We start from the raw sequence: 19,278 nt of genomic DNA on the forward strand, positions 1-19,278 counted from the left end.
ACAAATATAAATTCGAGGTCAGCATTCCTGATGAAATTACTCCAGCAACAATTTGCACACACACACAAAAGCCCAGAGAATAATAAACAGTCTAGAGAAACTAGCACGATAACTTATACAACCCACATTAAAACAAGATACACATACACACCACATTAAGGAATATAGTGAAATTTATTACACGTTTAATATAAGCAATTTGCCACAAATTGGGTCTGTATGAAAAAAACCACAGTATACAGACTAGATGTAAAATACATTGGATGAAAGCATCACAACTTTTATAATATTGCCAGCTCTCTCAACTTTTGGGGGGAAAATATGGTGTAATTTTGATTAAATATAAACACATTTTATATGTGTGATTACTATTAATTCCATCTCACCAAAAATATAATTTCCTACAAATTCTATAGTCTTAATAGGTTTCTGTTTATGCATATCAAGAAATTTTTCTAACTCAATAAGAACATAATTAAACATGTATCTTACTAAGTAAATCCCAAGATTGACAGTGGATTTTCTTGGATGTATAAACACTGTGCTCTTCCTTGTGTGCAATTTGAAAGTAATACTTTTTAATAACTATGGTCTAAAGACAGAGCATCACAACAAAATTGCCTAAACACACACATATTACCATGGTTACTACCAGAACAAACACTTCAGGAATGCATAGCCACTAGGTCTCCCAAATGTGCATAAAATCAACACCCTGGATAAATTGCAAGTCTTCATTTTTCTTCATTTAAGGGCTTTTTCAGTTGGTCTTGCGCTTTCTCTTCATTTTTCTTTTTAACATCTGCAAAAAAATAATTTCCCATTCATATGCAAAATGTGTTGAAATGCTTCTTATATTTAGAACGAAAGCGTTGTTTCCATCCTGACTAGGTCACATTTTGCTCTCAACATAGATATGAATCTGCACAGAGAGGTCATATTTGAGTAGTTTTTAGATTTTTTTTTTCCTAGTCGACTTTCTTCATGGTCTATAGTTAACTATATGCCAGGCATGATGCCATTATACTCTCTATCTCCAGGGTGGAAAGTCACAGAGCTGGTGAAAGTCACAAGTTGAACCCAGATCATTTACCTACCCTGGGACACACTCTGTGTGTTCTTTATATTTTCTATTTCCTTTGCTTCTTAGAGATAACCTTACATTCTGCCCTTCAGAAAAAAAAGATGAAATCGGTGTCATCGTGTGGGAACTCCTTCACCTTCCTGCAACTAAATGTCAAAACTTTCCTGTCATTTGGGATTATTGTTTCTGCCCTCACTTCCATAATAATGGAAGATGTGCTTCTCGGGAGTAATTGCACAATTTCTTATCACTCATTGGAAAATGAAAATGAAATGACTATACTGACAAAATCTATGAAGAACTTTGAGACAGAAAGAGGAAAGCATCTCACAGGTATAACCCTCAGTGAGCGTGGGACCCTGTTCATTGCTCTAGATATATACCTTTGTTGTGGTCCCTGGTAATGCTTTGGTTGCCAAAGTCTAATGCCCCCTTGGTTCCAACTCCTGCCAGTTTCCCACTCATCAAGAAACTGACTCTGGTGATGATTCCCTACTCTTTATTTTACCAAGCTTCCCCTTCTTCCTGCTTCTTCATTTCAAATCACTATCATTCTTAAACTAGCCCCCCCACCAACCCCTCCAATCCTCTTTGTCCTCCTGCTTGAAACAGGATCCCACTATGTAGATCAGGCTAGCCTCAAACTCACAGGAGATTTATCTGCTTTGCCTTCCCAGTGACGTGATTAAAACCATGTAGCTCAGTTGCAATAAATACTGTTTTTTCTCTCATTCTTTGAAATGTTTTGCTATCATCATTTAAATGAAATTACTTAAGTTTCAATCATTCCCCCCAAAATTCTCCTAACAAACCATCTATAAAATATTGAAGATAAGTCTGATAGGGTATATTTAGGATTTTTCGATTGCCAAATACCTGTTAACCAACCTTGGCTATATAATGAGTTTCAGGCCAGCTTGAGCTACAATGTGAGGCCTCCATTAAAAGAAACAAAAATATTTACTAAGCTAAGCACATGAAGTATTAGTTCTCAAGTACCAGCCAATAAACAAATTATGTAAAGTGTGTGGTGTGTGAGAAATAAAAAGTGTCTATGAGGTTATTACATCAGGAGTAGAAAACAGGAATTGTTAAGATGTCTCCAGGCCTAGAGTTTATCAACTGATACAGAGTTGGCTGGAAATACACACCTGAAAAGGAGGATTTGAGTAAAGTCCTGCAAAGGTGAGGTAGTGTGCTGTTCATATCACACAGAGAGAATATTAAATGAGACAATAGCAGAGTCAAAAACAGCCACATGAAAGAGGGACAATGGGAAGAATAGAAAAAGCATGAGACGGAATCCAAGAAGCACCAAGATGATATGTAACAGGTGGAAATAATGTCAGCCTTCTGGGCCAAGTTTGAAAGTGTAGCTAACAGTACACTCTAAAGGATGAGATGCAGAATGTGCAAAATAGAAGGGGAAAATGCTAACATTTTTGGTTTCAGCAACTGGAGCTGTGAAATAGCTAAGCACTGAGATGGGAAAGACGCAGGAAGGGCAGGTCTCAGAAGGAAAATCCAATGTTTGCTCTTAGCCTCATAAGTGATATTACCAATGGGGACCCTAGCAATGATGTCAGCCAGATAGTTCCTTCCATGAGAGCAAACTTCAGGGATCTCCAGACTGAGATCCCTAACAGCCAATCTTCATGTCAACTTCACTGGATTTAGAGTTACCTGGGATACACAACTCTAAACATGTGTGAGGGTAATCCCAGAGAGGCTAGACCCTGTGAGTGAGATCCAGATTGTGGGCAGGACCATATCATAGGATCCCAGACTGAATAAAAAAGTAAACCAGGAAAGCTAGCTGAGCATCAGCATTCTTTCTGATTCCCTGTAACGAAGACAACATGACCAGCCTCCTTAGAGGCTTCCTGTCTTCCTGCTATGATGAAGACCTAAACATAAATCTAAGTAACTGTGGACACCCGATTTTTGATGAGGCCAAAATATACACTGAAGAAAATACAGCATCTTCAATAATAGTGCTAACTTGGTGGTTGCATGTAGAAGAATCCAATAGATTCATACTTATCACACAAAAAATTCCAAATGGATCAAAATCCTCAACATAGAACCAGTTACACTGACAGATGAGAAAGTGGGAAATAGCCTGGAGCTTATTGGCACAAGAAAAGACTTTCTGAACAGGACATCATTAGCACAGGCACCAAGATCATCAATTAATAAATGGGATGGCCTCATAAAACTGAGAATCTTTTGTACAGCATAGGACATCATCATTTAGACAAAGCAGCACCATACAGAATGGAAAAGTTTTACCAACTACACATCTGATAGAGCACTAACATCCAAAAGAACTAAAAAAAAAAAAAAAAAAAAAAAAAAAAAACTGTCAAGAAAACAAGTAGCCCAGTTAAAAATGGAGCACAGATCTAAGCAGAGAATACTCAAGAGGGAACTCCAATGTCGGAGAAACACTTTAAAAAGAGCTCAACATCCTTATTCACCAAAGAATTGCAAATCAAACCCACTTTGAGGTTTCATCTTACGCCTGTCAGAATGACTAAAATCAATAAAACAGGTGACAGCTCATGCTGATGAGGATGTCCTTGTGTCCTTTTATGCAAAGGTCTTTTGCACATATATCATGTTTTCCAGGTTAGTGCTCTTATTTCCTGAGTGTGTGAACAAGCGGGTCTACGGTTATTGGTTTCCTGTGTTTCTGTTGGGCTCTTTTCCTTCTTTTTGTTTTGTCCTATTCCAACATGTTAGATTTTATTTTATTTTACTATTATCCATTAGAAGCCTGCTTATTTTCTAATGAAAGACCGAAAGAAAGTGGATATGGATGGGAGGGGAAGTGGGGAGGAGCCAGGAGGGGAAACTGTAATCAGGACATATTATGTGAGGGGGGAAAATCTATTTTCAATGAAAGAAAAAAAATCCATCCTTAATATGGTTTTGTCAGTTAGTTGGTCATTTCAACAAGAAAAGTAACTAATAGAAGATCTGAATCTATGTTTCAGGAGGATAGGAAGTATGCAATAAGGTTAGACAGCATTAGAATCGAAGAAACACAGACCAAGTTGTCAAAAGACTGTACTGTGTACCTTCTGTTCCATCAAGTGTTTGAGGATATGAGCAAAGAGAAACCTAAAGTGAAACAGCCATTGAGGCAAACAGAAACCCATGAGAGTGAAATGTCCTGGGGATCAAAGGAAGAGCACTATTTAAAGGAAGGTGCAATGATCAATCATGCTAACATTTTGTTAGGTCATGCTAGACAAGGGCTAAGAACAGACCAACAACTATAGCAAAGTCAACGTCATAGGTAGGTAGCAAGGAATGCAGTCCTACTCCGGCTACAGGGGAAGGGGGTAAATGAGAATTAGTAATCAAAAGAGCAACACATTGTCATTATAAGACATTATATGAAACAGACAGAGGGAAGTAGGTAACACTGCAAGGAAACTTGGGGTCATGAAGACATCTGGGTCTTCGAAGTCATAATCTCCAATTTCACAAGACCTCACCCTTGCCGATGTGTCCAAAGTTGTCTTCTTATGGTACTTTTTTCTCCTCTTACCTCACCTTCAGCCAGCAGTGGCCAGCCTTTATTGCTAGGCAACATCAGTCTGCTTTACCCCAAGGATGTTTATTCTGAATTCTTTACTATACATTCTCCTCCACCCCAAATTATATGTTTCTTATTTTGTATGCAGAGAAGAGCTGCTGAGGTTTTATTGATTTTTAAAACTGCGAGTTTCTTTGAGAACTTCATTCATGAACACTGTGTCTACATCATCCCTTTCTCCAACTCCTTCCTTCCCCATGAACGTTCATAACCTTTATTTATTATTGCATGGACATGCATATGTATGCACACTTGTATATGTAACCTACTGAGTCTGTTTAGATTTTTTTTCATATGTGCACATGTTCAAGGATGACCACTAGGGATTGGACAGCCTATGTGGGAATTCATCTCTGCAGGATTCTGATTCTCTCTTCTAGTAGGCCCTGACCTGGCGAAGCTCTTCTAAGTGTGGACTATGTGGAATTCCCCATCTGCACTGGTGTGTCAACGGGTATTGTTGTTATGCTGGTTTTGTTTGAAACAGAGACTCACACTGCAGCCCAGGCTGTACTGGAACTCACTCTGTATCCCAGGCTAGCCATCAATCTCATAGCAATCTTCTTACTTCAGCCTCACGCGTTATTCTGATTTCAGCAATGGCTTGTCTGATTTCTACTCTAATGAACTCTCCACAATACACTCTATTTCAGTTTTCTGATAAAGAATATCATTGTTAGCCTATGTTTATCTCTCTGAAATACAACATTCCTGTTGGACTGTAAGATTTGGGACAGCAGAAGTTCACATCTGCCCTACTCACCACTGGGATCCCTAGTATTTGGCAGGCATAAAATTAAATGGTAAATGAAATAACGAAGACAGAAGCAAGAAAAGACATTTTGTGACTGAAACATCATCTTCCCTTACCTCTTATTGATATGGTAGAAGGCTCATTGCCTTCTTTATTACTGCAAGTGGTAGATTAAGACAGATATGGAAGTCATGAGCCACAATACTCAGCTCCAGTGCAATGGGTAATATTTATGATTACTTTTCATTAATTTTGTCCCGCAGACTGAAACTAGAATCCCAGCACATGTCCATATACATCAATAGCCAGAAACAGCAGTTTCCATGTTCACCCTTAGGATGGCAAGCTGAAATTACCTAGTTTCAGGAAGGCATGGAAATCCACTTTGCCTTAAAACCTGAGAACATTTAGTTAAGAAGAAAAGAGAGCCCTGAAAACAAGTTTAAAGGCTGCTCAAAAAAAAAAAAAAAAAAAAAAAAAAAGATTAAAGGGAGAGACATGCTTCGTTCCAGAGGATTCGTGTTACCTTCCTTCATGGTCAATGCCTCCAGTTTGAGTGGGAGATCAGAAGCCCCACCCACAGCAGCTGAAGTCTGGATGTCAGGTAAGGCGTTGCGGCGGCCTGCCCTGGCTGAAGATGCAAAGGTGCTGATCACAGACTCCACATCAGTCATCTCCGATGAATCTGTCCTCATCACAGCATCTATAGATAGAATGTGCGCATAAAAGAACGAGCCTGTCAGAGGTAAAGCGTCACCTGAGAGACCATTGGCTACATCAGAACCGCTACAGGCTTCAGGATTTGATCTCGGGTGGTACCCTTGCAGTATGCGCGCCTTGGCTCGACCGTGCCCACGGGAACACTTGCTGAATGGAGCAGGAAGTACTTCTGTGAGCCATACTGCTATAAATAACCCGGGAGCCCAAAGCACCACGCCGATGCTTGAGGATGTAGTAGGCCTAGACTTTTGTCCTGCTTTTCTATGGATGAATCAGCCGAACCAGGGCTTGGAAGCCAATGGAAACAGATTGGTGTGGTCACACCCGGAGTTTTTGTTTTTGGTTCTTGTTTAGATTGAAACCAAATCACTGTAATTGTGGGGAATAAACAAAGCACTTTTTACTCCCTTACTCTTTAGAAATGAATTCCACTTTCCAGCTGCGTCTTTTCCCTCCACAGGTGAAACTTTATTCGTTCTGATTCAGATAAAGTTTGCAGTACACTCACGTTTATGCTAGGCACTTTTCCTTGCCTTTAGGTGGGCTTATAGTCACTCATAGCACCTCCCTCTCCGTCCTTTATCATCCCAGTAATGGTCTCACTCATAATTCTTAAGAAAGTATTCATTGTACATACAGGAGGTAGCAGTTATCATACATTAAAAAAAAAAAAAAATCTAAACTGACCCTGTCTCATATGATTCTTTTTCGTTATAAGGTTTTCACAGGTTTCGGTGTTGTACTCTAACCCAGAAGCTGTGATGGCAACAGAAAACATTTGCTGAGTAGGCATTATGCATCGGGTTCCAGCAGAGCTTTGAAAATGCTGAGGGTGTGTGTGTGTGTGTGCGCGCGCGCGCGCGCGTGCGCGTGTGTCCATCTGCAGGGTATTTGTACTTAGAGGGAGAACAGAAGGCATATGCTTTCTGAAAGATGACCTCAGAACACAAAATGTGTCCAGTGTCCCCGAAGGATTGAATTAATCCTTTTTGTTATTTATGCCAGTGAACCTTCTTATAGTCAACTATCGCTCAGAGCATGCTAACAAACAAATGAGAGTGTGCAGGCACACTGCATCTGGTATCCGGGACACAGCTCTTGTCCATCACACAGTAGAATTCATGTGGTGCCCCATGAGGTTTGCAGACACAGTCTGGGAATTAGACTCTCAATGTCTGATATTCACCAAGTGCCTGGCATTGCAGCTCGGAGAATAATAATGAACATTGAAATCTTAGTTCGAAAGAACCCACTTCATTCCAGAGTTGCGGTGACAGTGGTCAATTCACTTAAATTTATGAGTCACAGTTTCACTTCTACATATCACATATAACATTAGTCGGTCTGATTCACAGGATTCTCTTTGTGGGAAAATGGTGAGATAAAGAGCAACTATCTCTGTTCCTATACAACTATCGGTGAGTGGCTACTTACGTCGTTATTCATCTCTCACCCCATCCCTCATCTTACCACACTCCCGTGTACCCTCTTTAATCCTCACAAGAAGATCCTCTAGCAGGGTCTTCTTGTGAGGATTAAGATTCCTGCTAGAGAGCTCTTGAATTTTCTAACAGAGAGGCCAGAATTTCTTCAATAATATCAGTAGATATTTTGTGTCTATCACCAAACTTAAACCTCCCTATAATTCTACAAGGTAATGGGGCACGGTCCACATTTTATGGTTGCAGCCCCTGGTGCTGAGAGGTTGAGTGACTGACTGAAAATTGCATAATTACTAATCTAACTTTGGAAAGAAGCTTAATGCAGTTACCCCTGAAATCAAAATGACATGGATTATTAAGAAAAACTCCAATGCCCCAGTGGTATATGCAGCCAGCTGCACAAATGTGTCCTTTAGATGCTGTTCAAAATTTGAGTGACACCAACAGAGTTGGTCCTCGGGCTCTGACTCTATCCCCAGTTGGTTATCATTGCCTCACACATGATGGCCATGATCAAATGCTTATCTACAAAAAATCATCTCTCCTGTAACTGCAAACATGCTATGTATGACTGGCTTTGTGAAGCAGACCCATGACTTCTTGCTTGATGGTCCATTTTTAAACTGTCAAAAGATGCTTTTGTCATCTATCAAAAGAATTCCTAATTCTGTTTACATTATACATTGTATATAAATCTCAACTTTAATATTAAAAGAGAACTTCTAAAAGGTGGTTACAGCCATCAGCATGGAAGCAAAATTTCTGGGCCCTGAGTTAACTTCTTTGCTATTTGAGAAGTTGTTCCTTTTGCATTTACATTATTATAGCATGCAGAAATTTTCTAAACAAAAACATAACAAAACGATTTTAAAAGTGTGTCAGCTACATTTTCTAACAAGAATCTTAAGGCCAGGTCAGAACTGGTCCATCAGGGAGAGCCAGCAGCCAAGCTACCTTCCTTTGGGGCTCTACTCTGCAGTTTCTCAGTTTATATTTGCATCGAGCTCCTCTAGGAGGTTGGTGCTGAGGCTGGCCAAGATATCCACATTGACCGAGGAGACAACTCATCATCTGAGCACACAGAGCTATGAGAAGGTGGCCAATCTACTGTGAAAAGCTCTCCATCTTCTGACCCAGTGTGTTTGGTTTACAGAGAGCTTGCAGGGCCTCTTGACTCTGACTACAGTATTGGGCTCTCTGGACTGTCAATAGGTGCTCTGAAGCACTGGACTAAACTGCAAAGACCATCAGGAAAATACATCAATAAACTATGTACACTGTGCTATGAGTCTGACACTTCTAGGTGAAGAAGAAAGTGTCAGATCTACCGAAAGAAGCATGTCCACAGGACATTCTGAAATGTTAAAGTAGTATTTGTATTGGAGGAACAAAACGAGGAAAGTAATGAATGTAAAGTCATCTCAGTTGTGTGCAAAGAAAAAAGACTACCTGGGAACCGTAGAAAGAACAAGGACCATATTAACCAGTTTTTAGTGCCTCTGACACATTTTAATGCATAATATTGAACATATATTACTTTCACAGTGGAGAAAGATTGAAGCAAGACAAATTACAAGCCATCAGAAAGATGCTGGCAATAGTATTTTGAACATTAAATAAACAGCAAATCATGAAGCGAATGAACACTCCCCTTCCTTAAACACTTATTTTATTTTCTTGTCTTACTAGACGGTAGTAAGTGTTGCATTTTATAAGGGGTGGCATATGTAGAGAGACAATTGCTTTCTTTTCATGCTTTGTGACTTTCAAAAACCATAATTCATAGGAAGTTGAGGTAACATAGCTAAGGGAAATGAACCTGAGGATAAGCTCCTGGGCATTTTAAATTTTGCAATCTTAAAAGGCTAATTATGTGGATGTTCGCTAACCAAGGTGGCTGGCTCACTGGCGAGGCTTCCTCTTTCTCATTTACAGAACAGAGATGACTTCCACCCTGTTAGCCATGCTGCTTGCCGGAGCTGGAACCATTTGAAGAGTGGGAGGTTCCATCAAAGCCCTGTATTCCCAGTGAGGTAATGCCATTTGTATTGCCCTGGACATATGTGCTTTCAGCTCTCAGTTGAAAATACAGCTTTTCAGGATGCCTCTCAACAAAAGTCTGTAACACAATCACGTATCCATGTCCTCCAGCCTCTGCCATCTCCAAACTATGGGAAATAAAATATGAGCACAAACAGAGATGTTCAAGCTAGAGTACTAGATTTATACACATATACATACACATATGCACGTAATAGTGTGTGTATGTACACATGTTTAGTCTGAGGGGACTTAAAAGACTTCTAGAAAATAGTGTTTCTTTGTTGAAAGTGGAGCTACAGACAGATTTCCCAGTGTCTCTCTCTGCAGACCGGTCAGCGCACATTCTGCTCACACTAGCCTTTCCTCGGATGTCCTTACTCGAAGCTGAGATTGTATGCAGGCTAATACTTTCCTTCTTTCCTCATGCCTTGATCCCTATCCATCACCCCAGTTCCCACGGTGAAACCACTACTTATTCTGGGGTGGAACACTTCCAAGGAACTTTTTGCTGCTAACTTAGTCTTAGAGGGGCGGTATGAGTCAGAATGTCTGAAAAACAACAATAACAACAAAAGGCCAAACCAATTTTTTTTTTTTTTAAAGGAGGGAAAAGGATGAGAGGGGAGGGGAGGAGGAGGGGAGAGGAGGGGAGAGGAGGGAATAGGGGAAGGGAAGCCTGCGGGGGGGGGGGGTGAAGAAGAGGAGAGGAAAGGAGCAGAGGAAAGGAGAGAAGAGGGAGCGAGGGGAGGGGAAAAGGGAGGGAAGGCATGGCTTTCTCCAGCTTTCTACACTTTATGCTAATACTCTTCAGTTGTTGTGTTGGTAAAGATCCTTATATTGTGATTTTCTGACTTTTATATGCAGACATCCTCCAAAGAAACAGAATAGTTGCTTCTTTGGGCACCAACAAGTCAGGTATTTATCCATCCAATTGCATGCAGGCCCTGCCTCTATCAGCCCACAAGCCACACAGAGGAACCAGACTGTGCTCAGATGAGACTCAGTCTGGTCCCTCCTGCTACTTTTCATAACCTCAAGTCCTAATCTTAGGAAATTGGGTAAAAGATGCGAATCCTTTAACACATCCATCTAGCCAAGTGATACCACCATTTTAGTCTAAACAGAGCTTTTGCATTTGTATGAAATTATTTTTTTTATTTGGTGACATATATCTCTTTAAAATTCCTCCATTTATGGAATATCTATGTCTCTAGGATAAGACAAAAGCAAATGAAAATTTACATTTGTAGGCATACTTTTTTAATGCTTAGCTTCTTGCTTGCAGTAACACAAATTCAACATATATTCATATGCATATTGAAGCTGATCTAGCACAGAACTTAAGCAATTAAGCATGTAGCATTCAAATCCAAACTTAATTTTATTCTCTCATATTCTTCCAGTCGACATGATACATAAACCTGAATACCTTTCCAGCACTGCAATACTGTTTCAAAACAGGATTACTTATGATAAAATATGAACTGGCATATAATAAACACTATAGTATATGTGTACAAAATGGTTGGCTATATGCATGGTGGTATTGGGATAGTATTCATTGTGTTTATAATTATGCTGATAAACATCCACGACACAGAATGACACTTCCACGTATCCCTTGGATGAGTGCCCTCCTTTGTAGCTATAAACCACAGTGTAGCATCCTCATGTGTTACAATTTCCTTCATTTTGACAGTCTACATCTTATCTTTCTAAGTGACGAGAGGACTTAGCAAGGATTAATAGGAGCCATTCTTAGTAAGGAAGAAAGGAAGGAAGGAAGGAAGGAAATAAATTCAAAACTGAACGATCATCACACCACCAAACCAGTCACTGTTCAGTTAGGGGCACCGAGTCAGGAATTCCCAACCCTGGCTGGTAACCCATGAGAACCACAGGCCGAGCAGCTCCAGAAGATGAGCAGAGGAGGAAAGGTTCATCCCAACACCGGAAGTGGGTTGGCTTCACAGACTTCAGATTCTAGTGGAAGCACAGTTCACACAGTTCCGGAGCAAACTACAGACAGTGACAGACTGCAGGGCTCATCTTCTCTAACGCATCCATTTTCTTTTCTAATCGCTACTAGACATAAAATACCCCCAAACCTCAAAATAGGACAAAGACATCCAAAGCTCACAAAAGTCTAAGCACTCTATTTACACTTGTGGCAAAACAATATAATTTTAGAATTCTTTCAACCCTACTGCTCTCCCCTCAGATGGGTCAGTTTCTCTGCTAATGAGATAGCTTTAAAACATCAAATGACAGCTAGTGAAGGAAGAGAAGTTAATATGACCATCATGCTAGAAATATTCTGCATTCCTCTGATTTGTGTGAAAACCGGAAAAAAATCTGTTTAATACATTAAACAGAGTTAGAAGCCGAGACTTAACACCAAGTGTGAGCCAGCAAGTGACCATGTTTGCTTCCATGATTCGTAACAAAGATTAGAAGCAACTAAAGAGTGAGTTAAAGCATAAAAACTTATCAGCTGCTAAGTGGGATTTTGTTTTGCTAACACTCATGTGGCTCAAAGGCCTGAAGCTAGCAAAATGCAGAGCCTTGCGTGTGTGGGTAACAAACTTTAGTTACAATTCACAGAGTTATCATTAATGCAAAACTCTCACAGCATCAACTTCTATCCTCGGACAGGCATTCGGATAGCTCCATGCTGTGCAACATGTCTTCTCTGAAAGGGCTTCATTAATATGAGACGGGACAAGCTTACCAACCTAAAGTCGATAGCATACAACTATCATCTGTCTCTTGTACATATGTAACCCTGACACTTTAGGCCAGTTCCAGAATTTTAACAGGTCCCCTCTATTATTATTATTATTATTTTCTCAACAGGGAGGAAATTAAACTTTTGTCCTCTGGGTTGCTTTCCTAAACCAAGAATTACTCTGACACATCATTGACAAAAGCTATATCACCACAAAGATGACTTACAGCAGTCATTTAAGCAGGGACACTTTAAAATCACATACTCTCATTTCAGGATACTTTTATAGTATATATACACATATGCACTCATCTTTGAAATGAAAAATTGCAGTCTGACACAAGCTAAATATTGCACTATGCACCATATACATCAAAACAATTTTAAGAATCTACATATTTGTTGAACTTCTTGGGCTACTTTTTAAAGTCCGTCAGTACAACTTGTTTTATACCTATATGTCTTATGAGAGCATCTTATATTTGCCATATTCAGGATTGCTTATAAGAAATTGATTTAAAAATTGTTCTCTCCTATTGTTCACTCATCTCTTTACACTAAAAGTGACTTCAAATTTTATTCCCAGCCCCTTATGAAATTCAGATTTGTGTCTGTTTGACGGGAAACCATTTCAAATGGGGACTTGAGCATTAATCATGCGTACTTCACTACTCCAGTCCACAATACTGAATGGCGTTCAGTAGTACGGGCTACCATCGTGGCCCTTTCATTTTTTGTGTAGCCCATACAGAAAATTTGCAAGTCTGGTTATTGTAAAAGTGAACATTCCTGAAACTGAATTGTGCATTGATTTCTTATAGTCTTTTGACTTTCAGCAAAACTTTGAAGTTGTCTGCTAACTTCCTACTATTGGTATCAATGTAGGATTAATATAACCTATTTTGGACCCAAGTAAATAATGGCTCTAAATGTTGCTCATCGGTAACTACATAAATAAAAGGTGTTTAGCTATTAATTACATTGACTTGTCAATGTTATGATAAAATATTGTTATGGACACCAATGGTCCTCTTCAGCCACTATGGTGTGGGTTATAACTACAAAAGGCTAACACGCAGACATCCCTACTGAGTTGGTGTTTAATAAAAAAGCACATGTATAATCTGGATGCCTAATACCCATGTTTACCACTTCCATTCTACAGCATCCGAACCAGAAAAGCTTTTTGTCACAGAAAACCACACTTCCTTAATCCCACCCATGAGAAACTCTCTCCCTAAAGGAGAATTTTTACATTCGTTCTGGGGAAAGAAAACTGTTTTAGCATTGTCTTCAAGACTTAAACTGTGTCTAAATCCTCAGCTGTTTCATGATGCTTGAAAGACAAACTTTAGTCTGAGTGCTGTTGTAATTACAGTGAGGAAGGTCACAGCACAATTCCTGGTTGCCCTGTTTTACTCAGTACTTGTTAACTTCTAACATATATTCTAATTGAAGTAGATATAAGCTCAAACAAAAGGCAATGGTAAAAATAAATAACTTATAATTCTTTTATTAACTTATAATCAAGTAAAACAGATGAACATATATTTAAATGGGTTCATTTAACCTGCACAAAATCCTATGTCACATAAAAATGTCACTATATTATTGTTATATTAAGTACAACAAAAGTTCATGAAAATGACATCCAAAATTGGTTTTAAACAGCAAGCAAAAGATAATTTTGTAACCTGTATGCATGTGTTACCTTAAAAAAAAATTGGAGTCCTGTGGTGGTGGCACATGCCTTTAATCCCAAGACTCAGGAGGTGAGTTTGAGGCCAGCTTGGTCTACAGAGTGAGTGACAGGAAAGGTAACAAAGCTACAGAGAAACCCTGATTCAAAAAAACAAAAGCAACAAACAAACAAAAGCACTGAGAGACAGCGCTATAAGAAAAATCTATTAAAGCAACGATAGCAGTCCTTTATGGGTGGAGTTACTAGCTGTGATTTCTATTTTTCCCTTCCAGCTTCATTGTTTCCCAAACTTTCTGTAGTGACAATTTTTAAAAAATAATATTTTTCATTTTTGAAAGTATAGTTACATACCTCCCCTCCTTCCCTTTCCTACCACCAACCCTCACCTGCACCCCCACCTCAAATTCATGGTCTCTTTTTAATGGTTGTTACATATCTACTTAAAGGATCTTTTTTTACAGGTAACATTATACAGATTATACTTAAGAGTATATATGTAGGCATACATACATATACACATGTTACAACAATTCATGAAAAATGGCATCAGTTTGGAAGAGAGTAAGGTTTGTGGGGATGGAGGTAGGAAAGGGAAGGGGAAAATGATGCAATTATAAGGTTAGGAATAAAAGAAAAATAATAAACTTTAGAAAAAGAAGAAAACGATTCCAAGGTATCCTTTTCATTGCTCTGATTTTTACTCAGAGGATTTTTACAATAGGAAAACTGACAAAAATCATTTTGAACATGCACTGCTTTTAAGCTGTTGGATGCAAATTCTCTTTTGTGGTCTTGCATTGTAGTGTGGTCGTGACTAAGTCTATTTTAAAGAAAGGGACGCTGAGGGTCTTCAAAATGAATTGCCCTGGCTACCAAGAAAAAAAGACTGGAGTTCATCCACTCTCGCTAATGCCTCCATCTACAATTATTGAGCACAGTCTGTCTCCTCTCACCCATGTCTTACAGAGTGCTTTGCTTAGTGCCAGATCCTGGGAAATCAGCAACAAAGAGGAAAAATTGTAATATACACAGAAGTGACATCCACATGTAAACGCTAAGTCCCCACGGAAGAAGGGAATACCTAGCTGACGTTGATCGTTACTGAGTTGGGGCATACACATAGCAAGAATTCATATTACACAGAAGCAAATTCATGTTAAAGCACATGAGTGCATCTTTTTCTCTGTGTGTTGGAGAACCAGGAAAATCTCCACATCACATGGAAAAGATGAGTGTGAGAAGCATGACCTGAAAAGAGAGACCAGTAATGTCAAGGACAGCTATTAGAAGGCCATTAGGAAGAAAAGTTTGATCAGCAAGCCTACCGAAAACCCTACTGTTTCCAAATGCAAACGACCAAGAATAGCTTCATATTAAAATTAGAGCAAAAGGAAAGACCTTAAACTATAGATCTAAGACTTATTAGAAATAGTATGTAAACAGTAAATACTGCCTATAATACTTTATGTAAAATTCAATGTGTATGCTACAGATAACATCAAATATAGTTTTTGTATAATTAGGACAAGTTGAATTATTCAACAATTCAAAGCTTGCAGTATTTAGTACTTCTAAGCACAGAAACATAGTTTTTGTTAAATTATATAAAATCAGGTCACTTATAACTTGACGTTAAACTCCAAATACATCATGTATATCTATTTGATAATTAATTATATATACTCATAAAATTGTATTTTCACAAAATCCTTTATTATATGTTGTATCCTCTGAAACAGTTCATCTTGTTTCCCTTGCATCCTAAACTTTAAAAATTCATGGCGTCTACTGCTCTTTACATTAAAAGTATCTACTTTTATCCTCATTCCAACAGGAACGACTCTTCCAAGTTGAACCTAAACAAGCATATCTCAGTATTAACTCACTGCACTTAGCACTGGCAGTTAAGTTTGGCAAATGCAATGGTTAATTTTACATGTCAACTTGACTAGGCCACAGGGTGCTCTGATTGTGACTAAGCTTTAGGCTGGATATGACTTGGAGTGTGGTGTTGGATGAAATTGATGTGTAACATTGTGGACATATGTAAAGGAAGAACTCGATCTCTCTGCCTGTCTTTGACTTACAACATCAGTTTTCTTCTACCATTGAACTCAGACCTGGACTGGAGCAACACTCATCCATCATGGTCCTTAGACTTGAAATAAGACTAGAATAAATAGAAGTTTAGTCAAGAGTTGGGGGACAGGGTAGAGAGAGAGAGAGATAGACAGAAAAGCAAAGAGTCATCATTTAGCACTCACCTTGATCTTTGTAAACTTTTATTCTTCTGGGCATATGAAAAATTATCTTTCTTATTTGCCCACGTAGTTATCACTTAAAAGAGAGTTTTGGAAATACTTGGTCCTGAAGTTAAATGTATCATATACATGGTTTTCATGGGTGTCATATTTTGGGGGTTTGCTTATTTGGTCACAAAGTTATTCATAACTCTAGAAAAGTTAGTTTCTGTCTTCAAATTTCAGTTCTTGTACATCTAAGTACTAGCAAAGTTTCTCTTTCATTTTGTCATACACTTGCATATATACAGATGTTTAATATATAAATGACTTACTCTTTAATAGTATTTATTTTAAATCACGGGTGTTCATTTTCCTTCATAGTCTAGACGGTCTTTTAACTCAAAATAATACCATTTACTTTCACATTAAAATTTATTTGCTCCACATACATGTTCTGATAGTTCATGACCATGTGGCCTATGGCATTATAATTCAGGTGTGATTTTCTCTGCTGCCCTGACCGCTGGAAAAATGATGAGGGGCTTGATTTACTTAATAGCATGTTTCTCTCTTCACTCCGCTGCCATGGTGGAACTTTACTTAAACCATGTTTATTTCAGGGGGCAGGTAAAATTTCTGCTTATCCTTAAGTACATGGACAGGGTGCTCTCACTTCTGTCCACAGCTCCTGGTTATTCACTCTCCCCTCTCCAAGTCTTTGAATGGCCTGAAGTGTTCTTGGCCTTGTGCTATGAGCACATGTGATCCCAAACTTTTGGGGATCTCATCAGTTCAAAATCAGATGTATTCAGCCACTGCCAGGTCTCCAGAGAATCTCCACCTCACCAATGGGGTGAATAGGAAGGAATGCAAATTACTGATGTTAGGGACTACATGACTTTCCAAGCATTGGTATCTAAAGAATATCTAGTCATCATAAAGTAACTGCTGTTGGGTAAGCTATTGAGATATGGCAAAAGATGAAACAGAACCTCTAGGTGCTGGGGACTCTGAGCTGTGGACTGCGTGGCAGCATGTTGTCAACCATTGTTGTCTCTTTCCATACTACGATTCTCTTGTCTCCAAGATGGTGTCACATCATCAGGTTGAGCTTGTTTGACAGTCACTGGGGCTTCTGCTTCTAAGGGCAGTGAAAAGGGCAGCACCTTGACCAAGCAGAAGTTCACCCTGCTTTCTAATGTTCAACCTAGAGCTCTCTGGTCACTATGTCTAGCCTGGTGACTGCCATGGTTACTTGAGGTTACATTGCACACACTGTTTGTAGTTGTAAATACAAGGGACAAGCCAAAGGACAACCCTTTGTAAGGTCTATGGAAAGGAAGGAGACCACCATCCTGCAGAGAATTAAGCATAGCCTTCTAGTTGTTGTTCATGCAGGGGTAGTGACCTTGCTGGGCTCCTGGGCTGTCGCCTCCCTTGCTGCTGTCGCTTGTTTTCTTTTGACCCCCAAGGGCATCAAGGTTCATATCCATGGTGGCCCGTGGCCTGTGGCCCAGGTGCTGATGAAAACAAAAAGGGGGTAGGGAGAGGAAGGAGCATTTGGCACTCAACCAATCTTGGGATGCAAAACCCATTGCCAATACGCCCTGGGCTCCGCACTGCTGCCTAAAAGCACACCAAAAAACTAACACACAGTCACAATCCCAAGACCCAATACAAGCCGTAGACTTAGGACGTTTCTGGAAGTGGAAGTCTATCCCAGGGAAATGACATAGGAATCCGTGGAGGAAGAGGCAGGCAGGCCAACAACTGTTGCTGAACATTTCCCTATAACCACACCAAAAGTCTGTGCAACAGACGGTTATGCAGAGACAAAAGTTAAAGTCTAAAACGTTACCTGGATAGAAACCCAAAATGTGCTCAGAGAGCATTTTCATTTTAGAAAGGCGGTGAAAAGAGAAAGCAGAAGGGGTACCCATGTAATAGTTAACATGGGACTGTTGTGGAAGCTGGGTTTGAGCAAGATGGAGTTGTGATCTAGGATTCCTTCCTTCCCTGTACCACATCACTGGTGGTGCTTCTCTTGCAACAAAGAGCCTAATCCACAGAGCTGGAGGAAAACATCCATGGCTTCCAGCAGGACAGACCCTTAGCATCCTTGAGGCAGCTTGTACAAGGGGGAACCCAAGCCCAATGTCTTTAAACACCCAAGTCAATCGTTACTGTGAGGCAGACCTGTGAACTTTAAGATACTGATCTCAGAAAGAAACTTATAAACACCACAAAGGTGAAGAGGACCCTTTCCCCCACCATCTCTACCAAATACATCCTGTGCACAACCACCACACACACACAAAATAATGAGAAGGATAAAGATTAATGAGAAGGGGATGGGGACTGAATAAAGCTTCACAAGTTAACCTAACTGGAAATTTAAAACTTACCTGAAAGAATTTGCAGATGAAAGGAAAAAGGACTCTGATCTATTTTTATGTTTCTAAAACATAGGTTCACAACTTACAACGATGTCTGCTGAAATGTACCAACTGCTAAATTACCATAGCTTTAAATAATTCTCAGGGGAACTGAACAGATATCTCGGTCATTAAGAGCACTGGATTCTCTTCCAGAGGACATGGGTTCAATTCCCAGAACCCACAAAGCAGCTCACAGCTGTCTGTACCCCAGTTCCAGGGATTCTAACACTGTCAGATAGACATATGCTGGTGACCACTAACACACATAAAAATCACTTTTTCATGTAGTGGTGGTGCACGCCTTTAATCTCAGCACCTGGGAATCAGAGGCAGGTAGATCTCTGAATATGAGACAGCCTGGTCTACAAAGTGAGTTCTAGGGTAGCCAGGCCTATACAGAGAAACCCTCTCTGGAAAAAAAAAAAAATAAATAAATCTCACTAGCAGGTAAAGCTGAAGTGCTTCCTAAGTTTGAACATATTATTTCCTATAGTCTTAGAGGAATAAGTAAGGATAA

The 19,278-nt window shown here is 39.5% G+C and overlaps 1 protein-coding gene across 1 annotated transcript; it reads right to left on the reverse strand.

The window, feature by feature from the left end:
• Positions 1-365: 365 nt before the first annotated feature.
• On the reverse strand, positions 366-17,839 carry Pkib (cAMP-dependent protein kinase inhibitor beta). The gene is made up of 3 exons (XM_051175500.1): positions 17,732-17,839; positions 5,972-6,148; positions 366-802 (listed from the first exon to the last, which is right to left on the reverse strand). The coding sequence occupies exons 1-3, from the start codon at positions 17,814-17,816 to the stop codon at positions 735-737; spliced, it is 330 nt and encodes a 109-aa protein (XP_051031457.1). The 5' UTR covers positions 17,817-17,839; the 3' UTR covers positions 366-734.
• Between the last annotated feature and the right edge of the window lie 1,439 nt (positions 17,840-19,278).

Source organism: Phodopus roborovskii, unplaced genomic scaffold, assembly GCF_943737965.1.
Source record: "Phodopus roborovskii unplaced genomic scaffold, PHOROB, whole genome shotgun sequence".
NCBI classification, from domain to species: domain Eukaryota; kingdom Metazoa; phylum Chordata; class Mammalia; order Rodentia; family Cricetidae; genus Phodopus; species Phodopus roborovskii.